Genomic DNA, 19,071 nt, shown 5'->3' on the forward strand with positions numbered 1-19,071 from the left:
ATTGGCTCTGCGGTAGGACCCAAAGGGTGGTGGTTGATGGAGGCCAATCATCTTGATGCGCAGGCACCAGTGGGGTCACTCAAGGATCTGTCCTAGGGCCTATACTGTTTAACATCTTCATCAATGATGTGGACATTGGTGTCAGAAGTGGACTGGCCAAATTGCCGATGACACCAAACTCTGGGGTAAAGCATCCACACCTGAGGACAGGAGGGCGATCCAGGCAGATCTTGACAGGCTCAGAAAATGGGTGGATGAGAACCTGATGGTGTTCAACACCAAAAAATGCAAGGTTCTCCACCTTGGGAGGAAAAACCTGCAGCATGCTTATAGGTAGGCAGTGCTCTGCTGGTTAGCACTAAAGATGAAAGGGACTTGGGGGTCATAACTGACCACAAAATGAACATGAGCCATCAATGTGATGCTGCGGCTAGTAAAGCGAGCAAAACGCTGGCTTGCATCCATTCAGTGCTTCTCAAGCAAATCCCGGGACATCATTCTCCCATTGGACTCAGCCTTGGTGAGGCCGCAGCTGGAGTACTGTGTCCAGTTTTGGGCTCCACAATTCAAAAAGGATGTGGAGAAGCTTGAAAGAGTACAGAGGAGAGCCACATGCAGGATCAGAGGTCAGGAAAACAGACCTTATGATGACAGGCTGAGAGCCATGGGACTCTTCAGCCTGGAAAAGCACAGGCTCAGGGGTGATCTGGTGGCCACCTATAAGTTTATCAGGGGTGCTCATCAAGATCTGGGGGAATGTCTATTCACCAGAGCGCCCCAAGGGGTTACAAGATCGAATGGTCACAAACTCCACCACAACCGATTCAGGCTGGACATAAGAAAGAACTTCTTTACTGTCTGAGCCCCCAAGGTTTGGAATAGACTCCCACCAGAGGTGGTTCAAACACCCACTTTGAATGCCTTCAAGACACATTTGGATGTTTATCTTGCTGGGATCCTATGATCCTTGATGACTTCCTGCCCCTGGGGCAGGGGGCTGGACTTGATGATCCCCCAGGGTCCCTTTCAGCCTGAATGTCTATGCAAATCTGTGAAATCTATTAAATAATTTGCCTCACTGAAGTCCTTTGCACAGGAGCCTCACACATTCCACTCTATTTCAGTAAATTTCTCAGAGTCAGGTTATGATCATGAGGTCTAAGGATGGAAGATAATTATGGAGGTGGTAGTATCAATTACCTCAGGAAGCATGGCCGCCTTCCTACAACCATGCAAAGGATCCTCTCAAGGTAATGGGTCAAGGAGCAGGCGAGACAATATGCAGCACATATGTAGGCTTACACTTGTAGGAACAAGGTCAGGGGGAAGGGAACGTGCACTGTCCCCCCCAGTCTCCAGTTCAGGGAAAGTTACAGCTGTGTTGCCATTTCTGTTTCCCCTGTTGCACAGATTAGGCACTCTCTTTATACACAGACCTGGGGGAGCTGCAAGGATTCAGAATTGGTATAGATAGGTTAACAGCATTGATCTACACATTTAATGGGACCTACAGTGAGTGAAACAAAACATCATTTTTCAAAGGCTAAATCAAAGAATAACTCCTCAGACAGCATGAGGGGGATATCCCATTACACATTAGGGCATTTTTACATGTGCTCCTGGTGCAGTGCACTTTAATTAGCGAGCTGTGCTAATTAAAAGCGCCTGCGCATCACTGTATCAGCATCGCCACACGTCTCCATGCTAACAAATGGTAGCGGTGTACTTTGAACTAAAGCTTATCGGACAATGTTTTATTTCAAAGCGCATCATCACCATTTTGTCAGCACATAGACACACAGTAATGCTAATACACATGACAATCGAGGCTGCCGAAACGCATCAATTTCCCTGCTCCAGCAGATTTGATTAATCGAGTCTACTCCAATGCACTGGATTTCCAGCTTATTGGAGCAGGCTCCCTGCATGTGTGTAGGAGCTAATGGACTTATATCCCATAACTTCCACATGTTAGTTATACCATAGACATAGAATTCTATAGATAATGTGGCTGCCACTGAGGTATCCTGGTCCTACAACAGATAGATTTCAGGTGTCAGAGGGAAGACACGCCTAGCAAGGAAAACAAGATTCTTTGGAATATTCACAAAGACCTACAACTTGCAACACATTGGTTGTGAGCTAGAAGGAACAGTCACAGATCAAGAGACAAAGTCCTGTGGGATTAAATCAGAGTATAGAGATATGTAAGAAGGTGTTCCTGTGCCCTCTATTCTTATTTGCTGCCTAGACTTTCACAGTTATAGCAACAAGTATGAGATTCAGACAGAGAGAATTTTTAGATCAGGAGAAACATGGAGTTCTCCTATGAGAAGGAAGAGTCTGAGCCTAAGGATAGTTTTTCTGAGCCTGGAGAGCTTGTGACTGAAGTTTTCTGAGTTTTCAGCAGGAACAGCCTTCAGAGCTGATGAAGTGGTTCCACGTTGTGGAGCTATAAAGTAAAAAGAAGGGAAGTTTAAAAGTAGGTGCATGTGTCAGTATTCCTGAGATGCCAAGGAATGGATCAGAGGGAGATGAAGCAGTCTGTGCAGGTTGTCGGGGTAGGCTGAGTGCAAGGGAAGAAATAGAGAGCCAACTGTGAAAGGGGAGTATGGATCAGCCACTGCTGGGCATCCAGGAAGACCATAATGGGAAAGGGGACTAGAACTAGATTTGAAAAGAAAAGGGTAGGATTAGGAAGGACGTAAGAATCATGAGGTGATGGACAAAAACAGTAATGGATTTCCTGAAAATGTCTCCTATTTTTTCCATTCCTAAAGGGGGAGGAAACAGGAGAAAGAAGGTAATGTTCCTTTTGTCTTCTCACTTCCTGGTCACTCTCTGTTATCCCTTACCAGAATCTCCCTCTACTGCCCATCCCCTGAGATGAGTAGTGTCCCCACTTTTCATTTTGAGAATATAATAAGAATTGGTAGAGCAGAAATGTGGGGGAGGGATATATATAGGCACGTGTGTGATATAGATAGATATAGATATAGATATCTATATATCTTTAGATATATATGTTCTTGAAGTATTAGAACAATTAAAAACATTGTCAGTTGACATTGTTCATTAACTTAAAGTGCCAAAATGATAATCTTTGCATTTATAGTACTGTCAATTGCAAGAATTCTTCAGCTGCATATGGCATGTAACTTAATTTATAGAAAATATTGGTTACATATAATTACCAAGGATACCATGTAATATAGTTTTCTTCATCATTCATTCAGTTTTAATTGAAATAAAATTAAATGAACTTCCTTAAGCAGTGTCATGTTCTATGAAATAGAATTTTTCTTTCTACTGTAGCATGTGATTTCCATTGAATACCATCAGAGGGCGTATAGATGCTATTGAAAACATAAGGGTTTTTTATATCTGCCCTGGAATATATATTTTTAAAGAGCTCTGTTACCTATTTTATCTATATCTATCTATGTCACTCTGAATAAAGATAAAAACATAAGGGTCAGAAAATAAATATACTTTCAGAGTGTGTGTGTGTGTGTGTGTGTGTGTGTGTGTGTGTGTGTGTGTGTGTGTGTGATAATGTCCACAAGTTAGTTATACCATAGACATAGAGTTCTATAGACAATGTGGCTGCCACTGAGGTATCCTGGTCCTACAGCAGATAGATTTCAGGTGTAGTTTATGTAGTCAGAGGGAAACTGCAGATAACGGCAGAGGACTTCAATCGCATAATAGAAGTGGGTGACAGAACAGGGGAAGGAGAAGGTAGAACTTTAGAGAGTTCATCCAAATAATAAAAGTCACTGAGAGATGTGTGGGCATGAGAGAACGTTTTCACTAGAACTGACCCCAGCAGGAGGAAACAATCAAAAATTGATTTTGTGTTTGTATCAAAAGACATAGAGATAAGGAAGAAAGGAAATATAATTGTGGCATTTAGTGATCACTGGATACTGAAGACAGAACTGAGTCTTGGTAAGAGCCCCATAAGATGAATGGAAGTGTGGATATTAAATGTGTGACTGCTACAAGATGAAGAGATATGTCAAGCATACATGAGACAGTATGAGGGGTGGAGAACACTGAAGAAATATTTTAAGAGTACCAGAGGATGGTGGATGATGGTGAAAAAGAGGACAGGAGAATTCTTCAGGAAGGAAGATTGAAGAACTGTGGGGAGAAGAACAAAAGAGCTGAAGGAGCTACAAATAAAGATGCAGGAGCTGCTAAAGGAAGCTACAGAAGGAAGACAGGTATGAGAAGAACTAGAGGAAACAAGGCAAGAGATAAAAAAATGGATTGAAAAGAAAGATGAGAGATAAAATGTTCGTAGCACAAGCACCCAGATGGGAGAAAACAGAGTGGTCCTGATATTTTTTGATACAGTGAAGAAAGTGAAAGGAGAGCTAAAAGCAGTGCAGGAAGAAGGTGGTACCCTGGTGGAAAAGCACGAGGTATTGGAGGCAAAGAGAAGAATTTATGAAGAGTTATATCAGAAGAAGAAAATAAACAGAAAGAAGATGAATGTTTTGCTGAAAAGACTGAAGAGAAAGTAGAAGAGGAAGCAAAGTAGATGGAAGAAAAGATAGCTTAAAGGTAGTGGAGGAATGCTTAAAAACCTTGAAAAGAGGTAAATCACAAGGAGCAGATGGACTACCTATGGAAATTTACAAGAACTTTTGGGCAGGGGTAGGGAGGGATATAGATTTTAGAGTCATCATATGTCTGGGTTTTCCTGCGTATGTCCTCTTTTTGGATCCTCTGATCTCCATCTGGGCAGTTTTTTTCAAATATGATCAAATGTCCAGGATTTTGGTCAGCTCAGCTGTGTGAGGGGTGCAGGTGCCTGCCAGCATTGGGAGAAGCTGTCCAGGCACCAGGGCTGCAGCAGGGTTGGGGAGGTGGGGAAGGGGTGGGGGGATGGGGGCCCTTCAGGGGCAGCAGGGAGCTGTGTGGCTGCCTGGTGGTAGAGATGTCCCAAGGGTCCTAGCACCTACCAATTTCAGTTTAGTTTCTCTGCCACAGCACAGAAGGCACCCCTGTGGTCCTAGCACCTGCGGTTTTCTATCTAGTCCTCTTGCAGCAGCACTGCCCCTCACAATCATATAACCCCCCCTCCCCATACACACATACACACACATGTGACTGGCAACCTCTTTTTTGGAAATGGAAATATGGTGACCCTAGATAGTGAAAGTTTTCAAGGAAATAGCAGAAACAGGAGAGAGGGGGAAATATTTTACAAGAGGCAGTGTGATCTTACTTTTTAAAAAAGGGGAGAAGGAAATCCTGAAAAACTGGAAACCAATTATATCCCATTTAATATAACTTAAAAGCCTAGACACTGGCTTTGAAAATGAGGAAAAACATCTAGAAGATAATACATGAAGATCAAGTGTGCACAGTACGAGGTAGAAGGATCTCTGAAGTGATGCGAGTGATCCGAGATTCACTTTCCCATATCCAAAAGGAGGAAACAGTGGGTGTTGTCTACACTTACATTTGATTTGGGATCAGGTTACTTGCGAGTAAAGTATTCATGAGTAAATGCTGCCAGGCATGTGTCTACACATGCAGGGATGTGGGAGTACATATGCTGCCCCTCGCAGCAAACTGCTTCCACTTTGTGTGGTCCTGCAATGGGCCCCTACCACCACCAAGGAGAGCTCTAGGCTCCCCCTAAGTGCTAGCCCAGGGGCTGGCAGGCAGCACTGGGCCAAGAGGCAGCTGGCCCCAAGGGCTGTGTGAAGCTTTGGTCTCTATTCAGTTCGGAGGAGATTTGGCCCTATTCAGTGACCAGATCTCCAAATCCAAATCAAATTAGGAGACCCATGAATCTCTCTAAATTGAATCAGAAGCCGCAGATTCCATTTGGAGAGATTCAATGATTCAGCAATAGACACAGCTTTACATGTTTTTTCTACATACCTCAAGATACCAGGCACAGCCTGGTAGCCTGACAGTACAGTCACGAGACTGCTGAGATGGTGGGGCGGATGGAGCATACTTCCAATTCACTTCCAGGTCCACCGTGGAGGGCCCAGGGGACTCCCCCCCTCCCCCCCCGCTCCCCACCCTCCCGCTCAGTGACTGGTGCCTCCTGGGTCTGGGTGGGCACCCAGGGTCCCCCCGCAGCTGATCAACAAGCCAGAGAGATGTGGAGGGGGGTCCACCGCCGAGCTCACAGGGGGGTCCCCGCACTCCTGTGGGATGCTCTATCTGCCCCATCATCTCAATGTTCATGAGCTGCACCTGGTACCTCAAGGTATGTAGAAAAAATATATAAAGCTGTGTCTATGGCTGAATCGCTGATTCTCCGAATCAGAATTGAATCTTCTGGTTCAGATTCAGCCAAATTGAATCAGGACAGTGATCCAAATCAGCGAATTGAACCACTGTCCCCTGAATTGGGATGAATCTGAATTGAATACTGTCCTCATCACACACCCGTACTGTCTCCTGGCCAGGGCTGGGACATTGCTCCCTGCCCCAGGGGGATGCCTCCTGCTGGGGCAAGGACAATGTCCCCCTGCCCCAGAAGCAGGGAGCTCCTAGTCCCAGCTCCCTGATCAGGGCAGGAGACTTTGGAAAGAGCTACAGGGGAGGGGCAGGTCACAGCTCCCTGCCCCTATCCACTGGTAGGGCAGCTAGCAGTGAGCCCCCAGCTGGGCAGGGATTGCCCACCCAGCTGGGGGCTTGCTACTAGCTGCCCCACCAGAGAATGGGGCAATGGGTTCAGACATTCCCCACCCCTCCAGCTCTTCCCAAACCCCATGCCTCGATCACCTGACTGAGGCACAGGGCTGGGGCCTTCCCCTAACTGGGACAGTTTCCAGCCCCTGCTCCATGATCTCAGGGCAAGGGCTGGAGAGCTTGTTCCCTGCTTAGCTCCACAAGTGCAGAGCTGGGTGGGGAACAGGCTGGGGAGCTTGTTACGGATCTTGTTAAGGATCTCCCAGCCCCTGCTCCAGGATCACAACCTTGGAGTGGGGGGCTTCAAGCTCCCTGCTGCCAGAAAAGGGGACATAGTCCTCACCCAGGCTCCAGTGGTGGAGCCTACCTCAGCAGCAGGCAGCTCCTGGGGGCAGGGAGCAATCTCCTGCCCCCTGGTTGTTGGCTGACCGGGAGCAGATTTGCTCCTGGTCAGGTGTCTACACATGCATTACTGCACAGTAACTACTCATGTGTAAATTTGCTACTTACATTTGCAGGTAGAAAATTTATTCATGATTAGCAATGTTTATTGCACAGTAAGCATGTGCCCATGTAGATGAACATGCTTACAGCAGAGTAAACTATGCTACTTCGCAGTAAAGTGTCTCATATAGACACACCAAGCAGGCACGTTTACATGTGAACATAATCCAGGAGCAGTTTACTCTCAAGTAAATTCTCCTGTGTACAAGTCTACACATACAGGGACCTGGGAGCAAATTTGCTGGTCCTGGCAACAGACTACTCCCACTCCCTGCAGCTCTGCAACAGGCCCCTGCAGCAGGCAGAAGGAGCTCTAGGCTCCCCCTGGGTGCTAGCTCAGGGGCCAGGAGAGAGATAGCTGCAGGTTGGAGCTGGGACATTGTTCCCTACCCCCAGGAGCTGCCTGCTGCCATGGCAGGATCCACCACTGGAGCCCAGACAAGGACAATGTCCCTCTGCCCTGGCAGCAGGGAGCTCCCAGCCCCCACTTCATGATTTCAGGGCCTGGGCTGGGAAATCTTTATCTCCCAGCCCAAGTCCCATGGTTGTGGGACCCAGCCTGAGAGATGCTTCTCTCGCAGTGCCAGCTCCACTGGGAAAGAAAAATCTCACAACCCAAGTCCTGTGACTGCAGAGCTGGTGAAGGATCTCCCAGCCCTGATCACCCAACCGTGGGACTTGGGCTGGGAGATCCTTTTCTCCCAGCCCAAGGCCCTGCAATTTCTCAGTAGGGGCTGGGAGCAGTGGTGATGTGTAGGTGATGCACAGGGGTATACATGCACCCCCTGAGAGCACTGGTGCACCCCCTGGCAGCAGCATTCCCTGCTTAGGTGATGGGCAGGGGGGGCAGGTAAGAGTGCTGATGCTCCCCCTGAGAGTGCTGGCCAGGGAGTGGGGGTGCCAGGAGAAGTGATCCTCGTGGTTCCCTCATGGCCAATCGCGCCAACTAGGAAGAGATGGGTTCCCCCATAGCCGATTGAGCCAGCCCAGAAGTACCAGTGGTGCACCACTGGCACTTCTTCATCAGCGTGATTGGCTGTGGGTGACCCCTCCCCCCGTCAGTATGATCGGCCATGTTGGGGCACCCCCCCCCCCCAGTCACTGACTGGCAAGTGCCGTCCCAACTCAGGTGGCACCAGTCACTGATGGCTGGGAGTTCCCTGCTGCTGGCACATTGTTCCTGCCCAGGGTCCAGTGGTAGAGCCTGCCCTTGCAGCAGGCAGCTCCCAGGGGCAGAGAGCAATCTCCCACCCTGTGGTGGCCAGCACACCGGGAGCAGATTTGCCTCCAGTCAGCTGTCTACATATGCATTACTGCATGGATGCTTTGAGTCTACAAAATCTGCGAACCACTGTTCTATGCATTACTTAAGTTTCACTGGGTCCAGAGGCAATCAACAGTATGGGGGAGATTAGCCTGATGTATGACAAGCAGTTGTTATTTTAAAGCCCCCAAACAGGTTGAAGATATTGTGCTAAGAACTGGGCATACACAGAACAGAAGACAGCCTTTGAGCCAACGGTGCAATCCTTGAACCCTTGCCATGACAGTCCTTGAGCCTGTCAGATAGATGTATAGCTTGACAAGGGGACACATTTGAAAATTGATGGGCAATTTTTTCCCAGCTTCCCTTTCATATAACTCCCTCCCCACTAGTATTCACTGTCTGCAGCTACCTTTTACATTTCTTTCCAAACCTTCCTAAGCAGAAGAGTGGGGCTTGTGCAGGGAGAGGTACATGTGTGTGGTGGGGTGTGTGCACATAGCAGTGAGCAGGGCTCCCCTCAAAGATGTGTATGTGTGTGTGTGGGTGTGGGTGTGGAGGGATGCACGTAGGGAGGGGTGTGGAGTTTGGGGGGATGGAGAAGGGTGTGGGTGGGTGCAGTGTTTGTGGGGTGTGTGATTGTGTGTGGAGAAGGATGTAGTTGTGGGGTTTGCAGGGGAGGGTTTATGGGTTTGGTGGGGTATGCATGGGAGCCCCACCATGTATGCCCCCCTGAGGCAGTCAGCACCCTTCCAGCAAAAGTCTGGAGCCTACATGCTCTGCAGCACCTCCCCGCCACCACCACGAGCAGGCAGCCCCAGCCCCACCCCGCACCCACTCTGGACTCACCCCAATTGGAGCAGATCAGCCAGATTTCATGCACACAGCACACCCCACACTTGTGCTACATCACCTGCCTGTGGCACTTCCTGCCACTCTGGGCACACAGAGGGGCTGGGGTGACTCCACAGTGAACTATCTTTCTAAGTAGCCCAGGCAGTAGCAGCTCCTTCCAGCTGGAAGGAGCTGCTACTGGCCCCAACCCCATGGTACCAGTGGGGACCTGCGTACATAGCCCCAACCCAGCCCACCCCACAACTACTCCAGACTCACCTGCACTGGATAGCATCAGTGGCAGGACAGAAACTGTTGCTCAGCATGGGGAAAAAGAATCCCCTCCCCCTCACCACTGCCAGGCTCTTCCTAATGCAGCCACCAAGAACCTGCACCCAGGCTCCCCTGTGTCTGGCTCTATGCTCTCACCATTGCCCCACTGGGCAACCCAGACCTGGTAGTGACAGTGACAGAGATGTAGGGCAGCCCAGTGCAGGCTCTGGGTGCCTGCAGCGGGAAGGGTCTGGCAATGGTGATGGGGAGGGACCACTTTTCCTCGGTGCTGAGCATCAGTTTCTGCCTGGCTACCACTGTTGCCCAGTACAGATGAGTCTGGAGCAGGCATGGGGCAGGCCAGGTCAGGACTGTGCACACGGGTTGCCACCGGTACCGTGGGGCCTGGGCCAGTGGCAATAGCAGCTAGAAGGAGCCACTACTGCCTGGGCTGCCTAAAAAGGAGGTTCAGCTGCGGAGCTGTCCCAGCCCTGCAGCGTGCCCAGGGTGTGGCAGGACATGCCACAGCCAAGCGCTGCCTGGGCCAGGTGAGACTGAGGGACCCATGGGCCAGATAAAGAGCTTCCATGAGCCAGATCCATCCCACAGGCCATATTTTGCCTACCCCTACACTAGCACATGCTTATCCCTATGGAAAGGGACAGGGTGGCCTTTAGACTGAAGCGTGAAGGCAGATAAGCATCCTGAATACCCTATATCCATGCAATTTACTGAAGAAAGGTATGGCTTCTTTCATTGAAGGTTTGATAACAGATAGATCTGTGTTTTAATTATATGTATAAAATAATACATGGTAACAATATATTTGGTTGGTTTCTTTTTTTTAAAAAGAACAAGATTACATTGCCATTTAATACAATCTATCTTGTAGATGCCATTATCCAAGGGAAGAAAAAAAAAGGAAGAGAATCCTACTATTATTGGCAATGACATTCAATTAAATTGAGCACATCTAAATTATAGTTTTTAATTAAAAAGAGACGATGCCTAAAATGGCACCAACATGTTTAAAATTTAATACATTTTACACCAGATGATGGAGATATCAACATAAAAGTTTCAGCTACAACATGTGCATTTTTAAAATGGAAATATAAGTTTTAAAAATGTCAACCAGTTTAATTGATAACAATGCATTTCACTGGCCTATCTACAATTTGATGTGTTCCTAGATCAACCTTTTTTAATTCTAATTCGTATTTGCCATTTATGAAATATGATTTTTTTCCACAGTGACATCTTTAAAAATGCCCATCTTTTAAAATGAACGTTTTATTTCCATTTCCAATAAAGACCATTAGACTATCCCTCTATTTTTGAGTTCCTTATATTTTACATGCATTGATGAGGAATTAGCAGGGAACTCTTATTTTTTTAATCACGGAGGCTTGGAAAGAAACCTTTTTTTACAGGTTTTTGATTATTCAGTTACTTCAGATGCAATACTTGGGCCAGGGAGCTAAAGAGATTAGCATAACCCTGTCGTTGTACAACTTTATACAATTAAACAAAATTTGAGGTTTCACACACAAAGATACCACAACCTGCTTGCTCTCATGGCAAACATCCACCATTACATTTTTTTAATGCTTTTATAAAGATACAGAGGAAGACAAAAAACAGATAAGCCTTTAGATACAAAGCATTAAATGAGACCCCTGTTTAACTATATTCCTTATTCCTTTTTTCATTCAGCTGGAGAGTTTTTTTATAGAAGATAAAAAAAACACGTTTTGACAGGCTCTTAGATTATATTAATAATAAAAGTATTTTTTATTGGGGGAAAGGAAGAAAAGTTAACTGAACTGGATGGACTACATCTGAGGATGCTGAGGGAATTGGAAAGAGTCATTGCAGGCCATTGGCAAAGGTATTTGAAGTCTCATGGTACTTAGGAGAGGTCCCAGAAAACTGAAAAAGGGTCAACACGATGCCAATTTTTAAGAAGGAGAAGACAGAGGATCGGGAAACTATAAGCCTATCAGTTTGATCTCGATGCCGGGTTAAATTTTTGAAAAATTATCAAGAAGTCCATTTATGAGAGACTAGCAGAAGGCAGGATGCTGAAGAATAGCCAATGTGATTTTGTTGTGGGCAGGTCATGTCTGACCAACCTTGTCTCCTTCTATGATCAAGTAACGAACCACTTAGATGTGGGAGATGCAGTTGATGTCATATACGTGGATTTTAAAAAGACCTTTTATATGGTCCCCAATGACGCTCTTATAAAAAAAAAAGGGGGATTGTTGGCTGGCAGAGTCCATGGTCAGGTGGATTGGAAAATGGCTAAGAGGTCAAACCCAAAGTGTGTTAGTGGATGGGTCTGTATCGTCTTGGCAGGAGGTGGCCAGTGGTGTCCCGCAGGATTCAGTTCCTGGCCCCATGCTGTTCAACATCTTTATCAATGATTTAGATGAGGATGTGGAAAGCGTGCTGGCCAAGCTTGAAGAAGATACTACATTATGGGGAAAAGTGGTCACTAGGCGTGTGTAGCAGGGCACTATGGTGTCTGCTACTGAGAAAGCTGGGAAGACTCCTCAGATGCCGGTTGCTGAGGCAACTAGAGGGAGCTAATGATCCACACCAGCCTGGCCAGCTGACAAGAAGGGGCAGGGCCTGGCTCCTATATAAACCACAGGCAGGAGGCCAGGCGGAAGTTCTCTGCCAGCAGCCAGAGAGGAAGAAGCTCCCCGAGCAATGATGCGAGAACCGCAGGTACAGCCCAAGCCGGGTAAAAGATGACTGCTATAAGCTGGGCGGCTTTAAGTTATATTATAGCCTAGGGGCTTGTGTTTTGTTATGTTGTTTATAACCGGAGGTTTGGGTGAGGCTATCAGGGGATGGAGGAGGCCTCATAGGGGACTCACACTAGCGTGGGGACCCCAGCACCGGTGAGGGTGCAGTATTCGGGGTGTATAGACCCCAGCCCCAGAGAGGGGCAGCTGAGAAGCCCCAGAGGAGGGGGCATTGTGAAGAACCCCCAGTGCGGGCGTGGTGAGCCCCAGAGGAGGGGGCAGCAGTGCGGTGAGCCCCGAAGAAGGGGGGCAGCATTACTGAGGAGGCCCAAGAGAGGGCAGCATGGTAGAAAAGCCCTAAGAAAGGGCATCATGGTAGAAAAGCCCCAGAGGAGGGCAGCTTTACAGCGAAGACCCTGAGACCGGGCGGCATTACAGAGAAGGCCCGAGAGAAGGGCAGCATTACAGAGAAGGCCCAAAAGAAGGGCAGCATTACAGAGAAGGCCCTGAGAGAGGGCGTGGAAGGAGGGACACAGAGAGAGACTGAACAACGTCTATTCCATCTGCGAGGCTTGGGGCGTGGTATTGGGGTGGTAGGAGCCACGCATAGCCCATGAGGCTTAGGTACGGGGTCAGAACCTTATAGGAGAGACCCCAACATACCCAATAGGATCGGTAGTCTCCCACTCACAGACTAATAACATCAAGACATGGCAGATGAGATTAGAGCGGGACAGCAGAGGTCCAAGAGGGCTCCAAGGGTGCCCCGTGTAAAGCGCAGATGATCCGGAAGATGGCACTGGGGAGGGCGACCTGTCACAGTGTGCACCTATAGAGATTTTGATGGCCGATATTGATGGCCGATTTTTAACAAGCCATAAAAGCTGATACTGATCCAATTGCTGATACGCAGCCAGGCAGCTTGGAAAGCAGAGTCTAGCTGGTAAGTCTGTTCTGGTGGAAGGGGTAGAAGAAGGGAAGGGTCATGGGAGGGGACAGACAGAAGCCTGTGCAGTGATGGAGGGAGTGGGAGTGGGGCTGAGACAGGGGCAGGTGCTGCCCAGCCAGGGTGGGGGAGGGCAGAGGGTGGGATGGGGCCACAAGCGGCTTGTCTGGGGGGGTGCAGGGAAGCAGGGGCTCCCACTGCTGCATGTACCTGGGGAGGGCATGGGGCATGTGCTCTCAGATCTGCCCACAGGGTGAAGGCAGGCTGCCACTGTGGGCTGGGGCCAGTGTGGCACCAGGCCCTTCCCAGCGGGAGGCTGGGCCGGGCTGTGCTTGGGGTGGGTGACAACAGTGCTGGGAGCAGAGCTATGTAAGGCGGGGAATTTACAGCCACCCCAACCCTCCCTCTCAGCACCACCACCACCAGCACTGAGTATAGCCTGGCTCTGTCCCCTTGCCATGAAAAGCCTGGTGCTGCCGCAGCCCCAGCCTGCAGCAGTAACCTCCCCTCACCCCATGTGCAGATATGGAGGTACACACCCCCAATGCCCTCCCAAGGTGTGTGTAGTGGCAAGATCCACCCCCCCCACACACTCTCCAAACAAGCCATTCATGGCTCCGTCCCCTGCTCCACCGTGGCTGTGCAGTGCCTGCCCCTGCCCTTGCCCCACTCCTCCCTCACAGCAGGGACCTTGAATTGCTGCCCCCCTTCTCTCACAACAAACTTACCAGCCAGACCTGGCTGCTCTCCACACTGCTGGGCTGTGCTCCTTACCACCTGCATTCTGCACTGCAGCTGCACACATGCAAGGGGCATTTATTGGCTACATTATCAGCCTCATCAGTCAAAAAAAGCCAATTGAAAATACTGTCAATTTTCCTTATATCAGTGCCGATCTGATATTAGACCAGCGCATTGGCGCACCTCTAGTGGTCATGCTAGGAGATAGAATGTGGATCTAAGCAGACCAGGACAAGCTACAAAAGTGGGCAAAGTGGAACTGGATGCAGTTCAAAAAGGATAAATACAGAGTGCTTCATATGGGGAGAAGTAACCAGCAACATGAATATAGGTTAGGACAGGGTTGGGCAAAATGCGGCCTGTGGGCCAGGTGTGGCCCACCAGGCCATTCTATCTAGCCTGCAGGACCCCTAAAAAATTTAGAAAATTAGTATTTATCTGCCCCTGGCTGCCTGTCATGCGGCCCTCAGTGGCTTGCCAAAGCTCAGTAAGCGGCCCTCCGCCTGAAATAATTGCCCACCCCTGGATTAGGAAGAGATGTCCTGGCCAGCACAATGGCTGAAAGGGACCTAAGGGTTATGGTTGATGACAGGATGATGCTGTAGTCAAAAGAGTTAATAGCATACTGGGCTGCATTAGCCGATGCACCGCAAGCAGGGCTAAGGAAGTGATACTTCCTCTCTATTTGGCACTGGTGAGACCCCAACCAGAGTACTGTGTCCAGTTCTGGGTGCCTCACTTCAAAAAATATGTAGAAAATCTTGAAAGGGTCCAGAGAAGGGCCACAAGAATGATTAAGGGCCTGGAGAACAAACCTTATAAGGAGAGACTAAGGGATCTTGGACTGTTCAGCCTGGGGAAGAAAAGACTGATGGGGGACTTGGTGACCATCTATAAGTATGTAAGGGGTGAATATAGAAAGCTGAGGAAAAAAACTGTTCACTAGGGTGCCCCAGGGGTGGACAAGGAGCAATGACCATAAACTGTTAAAGGATGGTTATAGGTTGGATGTAATGAAAAACTTCTTTACAGTAAGGGTGACCAGAATCTGGAACAGATTTCCAAAGGAGGAGGAGCAGTTCCCAACTTTGGAAGTGTTCAAGAGGAGATTGGATACCTTGCTGGGATCATTTGATCTCAACAGTATTCCTGCCCAGAGCAGGAGGGTTGGACTTGATAATCTTTCAAGGTCCTTTCCAGCCCTTAATTTCTATGATTCTATGAATTGGGTTCAAACTTGTTGCTGGAGTCTGATCTGAAAAAACGCAAAAAGAGGAGATGAAAGCACAGCAAAGAGAAAATATAATTTCCATTTCTGGTGTTAAGCATTACAACCTCTCTTCTACAGCAATACAAGGCATGGCACATGGTTTTGTCAGCCACTCTGGGACCTGGCATATAGGTACCAGAATCACATTGGTTAAGACAATGTGGGCATGTCTACATGTACATTAATGTGCAGTGGTTACTGTGCATTTAGTTACTACCTGTTATTATAGGTACTAAGCTAAATGCACAGTAACCAGTGCTACTGCAAAGTAGTGCTGGTGCATGCATTTTAGGTAATGCTAATGCACAGTAGACTAATTCTACTGAGCATTACCATAGGTTTTGCCTGATGTGCTAATGTGCAGTAGAATTAGTCTGCTGTGCATGTGGTGTCTTGTGTAAACACGTCTTGTGTCCTGTGTTTTGCTTCCTCTTTGATCACAGGCTTATAATATTGTTGCAAAGTAAATAACCAACTAAACCAGGCTTTTATTAAATACTAGTGAATTACCCATTAAGAATAAAGGGTGGAAGGAGTTGGGGGAACAGAACACCACCACCACCTCCCAGGCTCTGCATCCGGCCCCAGGCCCCCCCTGGCCCCAGGCCTTTGCCCACTCCCACTCCCCCACCCTGCGTCTCTGCACTTGGGCAGAAAAGACTGCTGGGGTCAAATAACCCCAGCAAAGTAGGCATCAAGATGCTTTTTGAAGATTGCCAGGATGGGTGACTGGGGAGGCTGTTCCAAACCCTCAGCACTCAACTTATAGAGAAGTTTTTCCTTATGTCCAATCTGAAGTGATCTTCAATTAGTTTGCGCCCATTGTTTCTTGTCTTCCCCTGGGGTGTCTTGGTGAACAGATGCTCCCCCAGGCCCTGATGTATGCTCCTAATATACTTACAGGCTGCCACCAAGTCCCCTCTGAGTCTTCTCTTCTCCAGGCTGAACAGTCCCAAGTCTTTCAGCCTCTCCTCATATGACCTGCTCTCCAGACCTCTAATCATGTGCATGACCCTCTTTTCGACTGTCTTGAGCTTCTCCACATCCTTCCTGAACTGCAGTGCTCAGACCTGGATGCAGTACTCCAGTTGCGGTCTCACCAAGGCCAAGTAGAACAGGAGAATGACATCCTTAGTCTTGCTCAAGATGCATTAGTAGATGCATGTCAGTGTTTGATTCACTCTGCCAGCTATGGCATTGTGCTGGTGACTCATGTTCATTCTGTAGTCTACTGTGACCCCCAGGTCACATTCAGTTTTGGTGCGGGCAAGTGTAGTACCACCAAGCCTGTAAGCATGCTGCGGATTATTTCTCCTCAGATGGAGCACTTTACATTTATCCACATTAAAAATCATCAGGCTAAGATCCGTCCACCTCACAAGCCAATCCAGGCCAGCCTGTATCCCCAGCTTGTACTCAAGTGTGACCACACTTCCCCATAATTTGGTGTTGTCCGTGAACTTTGCCAGTTTGCTTTTAATATCCAAATCCAAATCACTGATGAAAATATTGAAAAGCACTGGTCTGAGTACTGAACCCTGAGGGATGCCACTGGCCACCTTCTGCCATGATGACAAAGTTTTATCTATTAGTACCCTCTGGGTCCTGCCTCAGAGCCAGTTACTTAGCCACTGGACTGTAAAGTAGTTGAGGCTGCATTTTCCGAATTTTACCATGAGGACATCATGGGAGACTAGGTCAAAAGCCTTTTTGAAGTCCAAGTATCTAACATCAACCTCACTTCCCCTACACAGGTGGCAAGTTATCTGATCATAGAAGGAAATGAAGTTGGTCAGGCATGACCTGCCTGCAATGAAGCCATGTTAGCTGTCCTTTAGAATACTGCCTTCTGTTAACCTATCAATGATGGATTTTTCATAATTTTTTTCCAGGATTTTATCAGGGACTGAGGTCAAACTGATTGGCCTGTAATTCCCTGAGTCTTCCTTTCTCCCTTTCTTGAAGATAGTCACCACATTGGCCTTGTTCCAGTCTTTTGGGACCTCTCCCAAATGCCACAAGTCTTCAAATAGCTTTGCCATATGTTGCACGATGATGTCGGCCCATTCTTTTAGCAGTCTCTGGTGTAGTTCATCCAGTCCTGCTGACTTGTAGATATTCAGCTTCTCTAGGTTTTCCCCCACAAGATCTTCTCCAACTATGGGAGGGTGATCACCCCTCCCCCCCTTGATCATCCTGTATCCTGTCAGCAGGCTAACACTCATGGATGAAGTTCCCATGGTGTCACAGTGGAATTAGCCTACCATCTTCTTCCTCAACCTGTGCTGTAATCCACTCCAGTAACAACAAAATGCTTTACTATGAAATGAAGTATTTGGAACAATCCCAAAACAACCCCCCCCCCCCCCCCCCAAAGAATCACTAGACTGTTTGTGAGCAATGTCTGATTTGTGGCAGGAAAACTGCAGGAAAATCCTACATGGAATAATGATACCCATTAGGACAAGTATCTTTCAGAACAAAATGTGCGTGCACATGTGTGTGCCTGTGTGCATGTAAAACATTGTATTCCCTTTCTGGTAGTCCAGTCTTTTATGTAAGAGTTTTATCATGAAGCCAGTTATATGTTTTGAAGCCAGAATAATGGACTTTGAGTGAACAAAGAAACAAACCCGCCAACAGAGATGAAACTAATTTTTTGCTGAAATCTGATCACATGTTTCTGATTGTAGCTATGCAATCCTCTGTCACAAAAAGATCAATATAAATTCCAAGGACATATTCTAACAGAAGTTCTTCTGTTTTCATAACCCACTTAGATCTGCCGACATGTGTTTAATTTTCACTGTGTGTACCCGTCAGTGATTAGTGTACAAATGTAATATACTTTTGGTTTTTAATTATGAAAACAGTTCAATTTCAAGGCAGCTGGAAAAATGAAAAGCAATAAGTACAAAAAAGTTAATTTCTATTCTATGCATATTAATAAATAAAGAGCTATAAAATAAAAAAAGTTAGTAGAGCCTACTGGTTCTTGCCAACTTTTCTTTTATATATCTCCTGGGAAGAAGAGATTATTACAGAGTTTAATTTCACTCTCATTCACACAGTTTATCACTTGAGAAGACAGGAAAAAAATAGGCTAAATGAGAAGCTCTTAAGACATTTCTTCAGATGAAAACGAATACCTGAAAGTGAGAATTCTCCTTTTAAACTTTCACTTTCTCGAATTAGGAAGGCTCCTTTCTGGTTTCCGGGGTATAGCAGTTGTTTCTCTGCATCTGCTCGTTTGATTGAGCCAAAAAACCATCTAAACAAGGGAAGAAAATAATAAAATTAATTTACCAGTCAGTAATAATTACCTTAAGAGACAGTTACACTCTACTATGCATACAACCTGGCATATGTTATTTTTTTGCAAACGAAGTGGTATTTTGATAGCATTTTTATTTGGTCACTGAAAAGAAAACACCCTCGTGTTTTTAGAAACTGTGACCTGCAACTCTGGAAAAAAACCCCAACTCAAACATAATGTAGGTCAATGTCAAAAGTCCTATTAATTTCCATGGGCCCTAATTTCACCTGTGAGAAAGAGCTCTTATCTTAAAAGAAGACTCAGCAAAATATCTTTATATAGCTTTTTAAAAATATTTGGTGTCAAATCCTATTTGATTTATACAAGGATATATATATTTATCAATAACCTTATTTTATATTTGATTAATTATATTTGTACTGAATTAAACAAACTATTTTTTAATGAACTAAGTTATATTGAAGAGATTCTTTAATCCTCCAGCTCCTACTTAACTTACAAAATGACTGACTGGGAGAAATTTCAATCCCACTGCTG

The 19,071-nt window shown here is 46.9% G+C and overlaps 1 protein-coding gene across 1 annotated transcript in view; it reads right to left on the minus strand.

The window, feature by feature from the left end:
- The window catches only part of FRK (fyn related Src family tyrosine kinase), a 94,286-nt gene that overhangs the window by 34,938 nt on the left and 40,277 nt on the right, over positions 1-19,071 (minus strand). Inside the window, exon 2 of the mRNA XM_006278721.4 lies at positions 18,407-18,528. Within this exon, the coding sequence (XP_006278783.3) occupies positions 18,407-18,528 (122 nt within the window). The remainder of the gene's footprint in view (positions 1-18,406; positions 18,529-19,071) is intronic.

This window comes from Alligator mississippiensis, chromosome 1 (genome assembly GCF_030867095.1).
Source record: "Alligator mississippiensis isolate rAllMis1 chromosome 1, rAllMis1, whole genome shotgun sequence".
Classification (NCBI taxonomy): Eukaryota; Metazoa; Chordata; order Crocodylia; family Alligatoridae; genus Alligator; species Alligator mississippiensis.